At 36.7% G+C, this 8,197-nt stretch overlaps 1 protein-coding gene across 1 annotated transcript in view; it reads right to left on the bottom strand.

The window, feature by feature from the left end:
- Nucleotides 1-659: 659 nt before the first annotated feature.
- LOC128703048 (hrp65 protein) overlaps nt 660-8,197 on the bottom strand; it is a 62,206-nt gene continuing 54,668 nt past the window's right edge. Inside the window, exons 5-8 of the mRNA XM_070103611.1 lie at nt 6,152-6,268; nt 5,600-5,775; nt 4,750-4,823; nt 660-2,151 (exon numbers count right to left, since the gene is read on the bottom strand). Of these exons, the coding sequence (XP_069959712.1) occupies nt 1,786-2,151; nt 4,750-4,823; nt 5,600-5,775; nt 6,152-6,268 (733 nt within the window). The 3' untranslated portion in view covers nt 660-1,785. The remainder of the gene's footprint in view (nt 2,152-4,749; nt 4,824-5,599; nt 5,776-6,151; nt 6,269-8,197) is intronic.

The raw sequence follows: 8,197 nt of genomic DNA, 5'->3' as shown, positions 1-8,197 counted from the left end.
CTTTGCTATACCTATTAGAATTACTTCTATTAGTTGTATATCGTCAATGGTTTTTTGTATACAAAGGTAAAATGTGTATTTGTTTTGCCACATTCTATTAGTCTCTTATTAGCGCTTAGTTTTGATTATACGTAATAATCTTTTAGGATGTAACTTAGTCTTAGATGCTGTGTACAATCAGGGGCTTTACTTGTATACTCTATAAAATGTTATCCAGTTTAGTCAAAACAATGTCGTGGAAATTATGTATTTAGTTATAATTATTTTGTCTTAGTTTATTACAGCTCTTGGCCCTCTTAAGGAAGAATCACAACTCATCTTCAAGGTGTATTAGTACTATTATTTTTGATGCCTTCATGAGAGGCAGATTCAATCCAAGGAAAAAGAAGACATCTGATTCCTTGATCGTGGTCCTTGGTCCTTTCACTTGACGAACCCTTTAACCCGTAAACGGTCCAAGCAGATCTATGTTCATATGCGTAGTGCTCCAAAAGTAGATAAAAAAAAAACTTTTTTTATATACTTTCAATGTTGAAAAAATGTACATATACGTTTGGACCGTTGACGGGTTAAATATTGAACTCGTCTACTAGACCTCTTGAAGGGGGGCTGGGTAAGGCAGGAATATATGTAGAAAACAATCATAGGAAAGTAAAACCTTTTGAAAAAAAAATTATATTTATTTACCTCTGTGTGGAACTGCACATTTTTAAACTTTTCTGCCAATTTTAGAGATTCTAAAATTCCATTTTATTTATATATGTATATATATACATACACACATTATATATATATATATATACACATAATACACAAGAATTTTACAAAACGTACAAACATTTGTACTGGACATCATACTAAGAAACAAGGAGAGTGTCCTAGATTACTACCTTAAATTATCTCTACCTTAACCCTCAATATTTATGTGACAAACCCCATAAGTTTTATACTCTAGTAGTTTTACCTAGTTTATGTACCTAACTTAACACATGTAATTAACATCGACACTGAACAATCAGATCGTTCAGGTCACGTTTGCCTGGTTATGCTGTTTCAAGTAAGAACCTGTCTAGTTCACTAGGTTACCAAGTTGCCCTTACAAATGGTACCACTTACGACAGAAATATTTCCCAACAAGAGCTTGGTATGGTTACATCACATGCCAAAGATCTAGAAAAAATAGGTTCCATGGCACTGTTCTAGGAATTGAGACACTCTTGAACACCTAATACAATATACAGCAAACTCACAAGCAAGACAAAACCACCTTAAACACTTAATGGTTATTATTAACGCTGTACTAATATAAATCTTATTTTCTTGACTGCAAACAGCAGCCCATTCTTACCTAGTTGCTGCCTGCATTACCACATTGTTCAATTCAGTATAAAAGTTCCAAGGTTGAGAAAATTAAATTAATTTATATAAAATATTTTATATAAGATATAAATAATGAACATAAATGCATCCTTTATAGCAGTATTGCAAGCATTTAAACTTAAATGATTGAAAAGTTGTAGTTATGTCTGGTCAATATCTGGCAGATGCACTCTAGCTACACAATAGGCTCATTCTGCAAAATTTCAAATCCCACATTTCTTTATCTCAAATGAAATGTTAGTTATTAAACTTTTCAATGACTGGTAAGTTATATCTCAAATGAAAATATGAATAACAAAGTTTTATTGGTTCCCAAAAATAAACAAGCTTATTGTTTAACTACATGCAAACAATGGACATCTTGCAACCACCACGATGGCTCCAAAAGAACTGTGCATGACAAACTCAGTATCTCCCACGCTTTATTTCAGCCTCATCTGATGTTCCTCCTATTCCTGCTCCTGCCCCTCCTGCTCCTGCTACTCCTCCAGCAGCTACTGGTGCCTCTCTTTTAGTTCCTTGCTGGTACTGCTGTTGCTGTTGCTGCTGCAACTGCTGCTGCTGCTGCTGCTGTTCGTCTTGCATACCGCCACCTTGTTGATAACCAGCATTGCGCATGGCCTGGTACCGCTCTTCCTGCAAGGCTTGCTGATACCTCTCCTCCTGCATTCTCTGATAGCGCTCTTCTTGCAAAGCTTGCTGGTATCGCTCATCTCGTGAAGTATCATAACGATCTGTATAGCGGTCTTCTTGAAGTCCCTGGTAACGATCCTGCAAAATTTAACCAAGTGTAGTTCAACTGCTCACATTTGGTAACTAGAGAGAAAGAGATGATATTCATCTACCAGGAAAACCCTGGTTTTTCTTCCCTATTACACTTCTTAAATATTAATAAAAGCCACCATTTTAAAAATTAATAAAAGCTTTGCCTTCTACTCTTCCATTATAGCTACAACAGTACATCAAGAACAAATATTTGTCATTAGCTGTCTAACCAGAGGGGTTTTAATGTCATGTTTTCAAAGATATTTACAATCTGTAGTGTGTCCTTTCACTTCATACTTCTTAATACATGTATTTTTGAACACCGGCCATCTTCCACCAAGGCAGGGTGACCCCGAAGTAGTATCTTTTTTTTCAGGTCACCCTGCCTCAGTGAGAGAAAGCAGGTATGTTAAGAAAAAATTTACTTAAAAAATACCATTTCACTAATACAGCAGTTTTCAATTATACCCATTCTTCATTTATTCAGACTTCCTATAATAAATATATTCATCACTAACTATAAGTTGAGGATGAAAATATTTTAAGGCAAGTAGTGTGTACTGTACATGCATTTTCTACACCTAGCTCTATTGCTCACTTAATAATGATAGTGTAAATGTGTTATCAGGCTTTTATATGCATTTGAAAGCAAAAAAAAGGCTATGTTTCATTTTACAGCAATTTTCGCTTCACAGCAGTAGCCTGAAACCTAACCTGCGGTATAAGTGGGCCCCTCCTGTAATATTGTACCTGACGTACTATGTTAAGTTGTGATGAAATAGTAGGGGTGTTAATGTTGCAGTTTAAAAACTGTAGTGTAAAGCACCCTTCTGGCAAGACAGTGATGGAGTGAATGATGGTGAAAGTTTTTCTTTTTCGGGCCACCCTGCCCTGGTGGGAATTGGCCAGTGTGTTAATAAAAAAAAATAATAAATATTTGACTACCATTGAAGACACCTGTACACATGCAACAGAAGAAAAAGGCTTGCAAGATAAGCCAAGTGTGTACACGCAGGAAAAAAATCATGGTCTAAGACAGCTTGAAGGATAATATTCCGACCCATGCATTTTTATAAATGAAAAAAATAATGTTTAGAGAAGTTAGGTTAGGTAAGGTTTGTCAGGAAACAGGACAAGTGTTTCTTGATGTGGGTCTTAAGTCATACGATGACCTGAAGCCAAAGCTTATGGTCATCTGACAGAGGCCTTCCACTGGCTTACCAGTCCACCCCCTTTAAAAAATACGAGTTAGATTCATGTAAGTGCACTTAACTTCAATGAAAGAACAGTATAAACAGAGGTGGACAGTTAAAAGCATTCTTCTTTCAACGCACCAGTCATATCCCACAAAGGCGGAGTAGCAGAAAAGGAAAAACGAAAGTTTCTCCTTTTACATTTAGTAATATATACAGAAGGGGTTACTAGCCCCTTCCTCCTGGCATTTTAGTCACCCAGTCAAAAGCATTAAGGCTGTTTAATGCTCTAACACTGTTACATTGCTAAATTTAAACTTAAGCTAAGCATACGATTGGAGGGAGGGGGTAAAGGAGGTTTTGTGGGCAAGGGGCTTGAACTTCCAGCAAGCATGTGTGTGTGTGTTAGATAGGAGTGAATGGAGACGAATGGTTTTTGGGACCTGATGAGTTGGAGTGTGAGCAGGGTAATATTTAGTGAAGGGATTCAGGGAAACTGGTTATTTTTATATAGCCGGACTTGAGTACTGGAAATGGGAAGTACAATGCCTGCACTTTAAAGGAGGGGTTTGGGATACTAGCAGTTTGGAGGGATATGTTATCTTTATACATATGCATCTAAATTGTTGTATCTGGGCACCTCTGCAAAGACCGTGATTGTGTGTGAGGTGAAAATGTGTAATGGTGATGAAAGTATTTTCTTTTTTGGGATTTTTTTTTTTTTTTTGGGGGGGGGGGGGCGGCACCCTGCCTCGATGGGAGACAGCTGCCTTGTTGGGGGGGATGGGGGGAGTGAACAGAATAAAATTTAATATTTCATGAAAAAAAAATAAAAGGATGAACTGATTCTGAATTTCAGAAACTTAGTATTATGTCGTAGACATGAGAGAAAAAGCTTCATATTAAGTGAAACACTGTCACGTAGATTCCAAGCTGCATTAAGGTCATTTTATTCCATTCTAAATATACATATATTGAAGAAATAGTAAGGATGTATACATCAAGCAAGTAGACAAACATACAGCATACATGAATGCAAAATAACATTACACAAATAACTGGCACACAGGTAAAAGATCATGACTTCATTTCAGTCCAACTTGTCAGACCGACAAGTCAGAACAAAACAGTATTATAAGCCTCTCTCTCCTATGTGCGGGTTATTTGTGTATTGTTCCAGTAACAGTATTGTGCCTTCTTATTTTTTGCAAAATAACAGGACCCAAGAAGGAAACAATATGAAAATCTAATTTAGGAAGAAAAATGGTTTTCAAAGCTTTATATACAGCATGTCTAAAAAAGGTTAAATATTTAAGTACACCTTGCTTGATAAATTATTATAATCAAAACTAAGGGCTAAACCCATAAGAGTTTTTCTTGTTAAAACAAATGCAACTGACAGCACACTCACCATTCCATATCCTCCTTGACGACCATACAAGGATCTCCCTAACTGCATTGCTTCTTGTTCACGGGCCATCAGTTCTGCAAAGATATAATTATATATACTCTTTCTACATATTTGCGAGAACTGTGTGGTATGAATATCAAGTAAAGAATTTTGGGCACTGAAATAAAGTCAATGTGAGTTCTCTTAAAGTATAATTCAGAAGACTGAGGAGGGGTTGAGGTGGTGAGGATGGATAAGAATATGTTGATAAGAGGGTGTATAAATCTGGGGTGAAAGGTAGAAGTGGGTAACCCTCCCATTTAAAGAAGTTTTTGCAACTCTAGCACTGAGCAGGCTTGTGAGCATGTTAAAACTGAATGGAGATGGGTGGCTTCTTAATGGAGGTACTGTTGATGTGTGACCAAGGCAACTTTTATAAAGGGATTCAGGAAAACTGGTTAGCCAAACTTGAATCCTGGAGATAGAGAAGGATAGTGCCTTCACTCAGGAGCTGTGGAGATGCTATAGTCAAAGGGAGAACTGATTATGATGTCAGCAAAATTCTGAATAGCCTGAGATTGAATGAACAACAGCGTGTTCTCTTTTTTTGAGTCGCCCTGCCGTAGCATGAGACAACCATAAATGTGAATATAAAGCCTTGAATTCACTCCACTGATTATTTACTTTATATGCTCCCCAACTATCAATAAAATGATTAGAAAGATTATATTTTAACATCTGTCCTTACCAAGTACAGGGTACCTGGGTATAACGGAAGAAGACTTCAGTGCTGCTTCTCTAAGGTTAAAGAGTACATTTAGTACTGTACTATTAAGATCAATACAGCACCTCAATCATAATATCAACTCACCTCTCCTAAGCTTCTCAGTCTCGTGCTCATGACGCACAATTGCCAGCCTTCTCTCCAGTTGTTCCATTTCTGCTTGTAGGTCAGATTCCAACAATAATTTCTTTTCCTTGTACATTTCGTACAGACGCTTCCAACGTATTCCATACTCATACTCGAATGAATTTCGATCCGCAAATCTGTTAAAACCACAATTTCACTGTATAAGCAAGCAGCAATTACAATATAAGTATTATATAAAGTGTGGATCACCGTAATGGTAGCGGGTTTAATGAAATGCATGTTTCTAGGAATACTGAATTAACCGACACTGTGAATGGGGCAATGAAACACAGCAGCAGGAAAATAAAAGGAAGAGAAAAAAAAAAAAAAGCAATGAAACATGCTACTATAAATAAATATAAGGGTGGATGAGGGGCTCGAGCTGAGGTCTGTAAATTGACAATCCAATGCTCTCCGTCTCAATTTACAGATCTTGGTTCAATCCCCTCATCCACCCTTCTGTTTATTCAGTGACTGTTGTTTATTACAACTATAAATTATAAACAAACTCACCTGGGTCCCTCCTTACGTTCCTGCTTATACTGCTCATTCTTATGCATGGAACTTTCAGGCTGACCTTCTTCCTCATCACGAGCCTCAAGGGGCTCCACAATTACAGGACGAAGAGCACTGGAAAGAAAGACTGAAATAACACTAGTCCATTTTGATAAAAATTATCCGTGTAATGAAGGCCAGCGTCATAATAATGATGATGATTAAACTCTTCCATCAACCCTGTTCAGCAACTAGGCCAAAAGCCCAGTCTCGAATGAGCAAAATAATTTTACGATTTATACACTAAGTTAACGACAACGTTTGTGCCCAATTAGTAAACGCCTTTAGCATAAAAAAAAAGAAATTTATGAAACTTTTGAATGCGCACACTTTTAATAACCTGCAACTATGTCTCCATATTGTAGGAAATGCTCACACGAACCAATACTCAAATGTAGTTTTGTGTGAAAATAAAGCTATAGGCTCTGTAAAACTAGTAAAAAACACTAGGTGATCTATAGATTTTAAATGAAAGGTGCACTGTTCAAATTAAAGTTAGGTGAATTTTGAAAACTTATTAACTCGTTAATATTTTTTTCTTGTACTGTACCTAGAGCTAGTTTTCACACAAACAAATTACAGTCAAGAATATTTCACAGCGCTGACCATAGTAGTTACTAAAAGCATTTCACTTAACAATTAGAAAGACCCTGCCCCTTTAATTATATTTGCACACTGTGAAGCTATAACCAAGCATGTCAAGAGCTGTATTAAAAACCCTTGGGAAATACCATAGAGAATAAACAATGCTCTTTTACCAACAACAATACCGACAGAGAACGCAGCAACACGAGTACAAAAACGATAATGTTCCAGCCATCATCAATCCATTGCAAAACAAGGCCTCATCACCCAATACTACAGTACAAGGAAATGATTTAATGAAAAAGGTACCATTGCAGCACTATCCACAATGCTTTATTATTCAACAATACAAATGAATATACTCGTACAAAGACTGTGCTAGAGCATTTATTCAAATTATTGTAGAAAGTGATGCAAGCTCTGAAAGTAATTTTTTTTTTTTAGTTAGTGATGCACATATGAAGGTGTGCATTTAAGACAGGAAATGTCTTTCATCTGAGACAAGTGTACTATGTTATGACTGTTTAGACTATTTTGCGAAAAAAGTGAATGACTAGTCTTATTGATACTATATGTCGTAGGGTCTGTGCAAAAACTTTTTTGTAAAATGGGAGTGTTAAGTTTGAGTGAAGCGCACAATGCAACGCATGCACCCATCAACCATCACAACTCTCTACCCAAATGTACCTCATGCTCTCAGTTTTTCATTTGCTGGAGGCCCTAGTACAGTACACTATTCCTGAGACAGCATCTATGAATTATGTGCCCTGTAGTCCGCAGTTTTCTATTCCGTGGTAGACCTAGCTAACAACCACACATTATCCACAGGAAAGATTGCCCATGTCTGGTTACTCTACATATCACACACTGGCAATACTACCTAGTCTGTGTAACCCTTCACCTAAATAATGTTGGATCAGTAGATGCATTTTCATCAACCTCCACTTGTGTTGCAGCATGGGTAACTTGTCAAAATAATAAAGCAAGGCAAGAATAAGGTATCAAGTTATAATTTAGTTGAGATAAACTACTACTACTCTTTGTTTCCAATATTCTTTATCTACCTATCACATTAAAAACCAATTCTTTAACACAGTGAAACACGAAGAGAAATTAAAGTCCTAGTTGCCCTTTGCCCAAGGTTTTACATTTCAACTTGGCCTGTTCCCAAAAGAGTTTGTGCTTCCCTAAAATGCAATAGTAACAATGTGCTGTCTTTATGAAGTACAATGGACCCCCCAGATTACGTAATTAATCCGTTTCAGAGAGTGAGACTTATCCCGAGTGACTTATTCCGAATTAATTTTCCCCATAAGAAATAATGGAAATCCAATTAATCAGTTTCAGACACCCAAAAGTATTAAAAAATGTTTTCTACGTGAAATATACACTTACCTACACAGAAAATGATACATGAAG

The sequence above is a fragment of the Cherax quadricarinatus genome, chromosome 86 (assembly GCF_038502225.1).
Source record: "Cherax quadricarinatus isolate ZL_2023a chromosome 86, ASM3850222v1, whole genome shotgun sequence".
In the NCBI taxonomy this organism is placed as follows: domain Eukaryota; kingdom Metazoa; phylum Arthropoda; class Malacostraca; order Decapoda; family Parastacidae; genus Cherax; species Cherax quadricarinatus.
The sequence above is the reverse complement of the archived record's forward strand: the minus strand, read 5'-3'. Positions and strand labels throughout refer to the sequence as shown.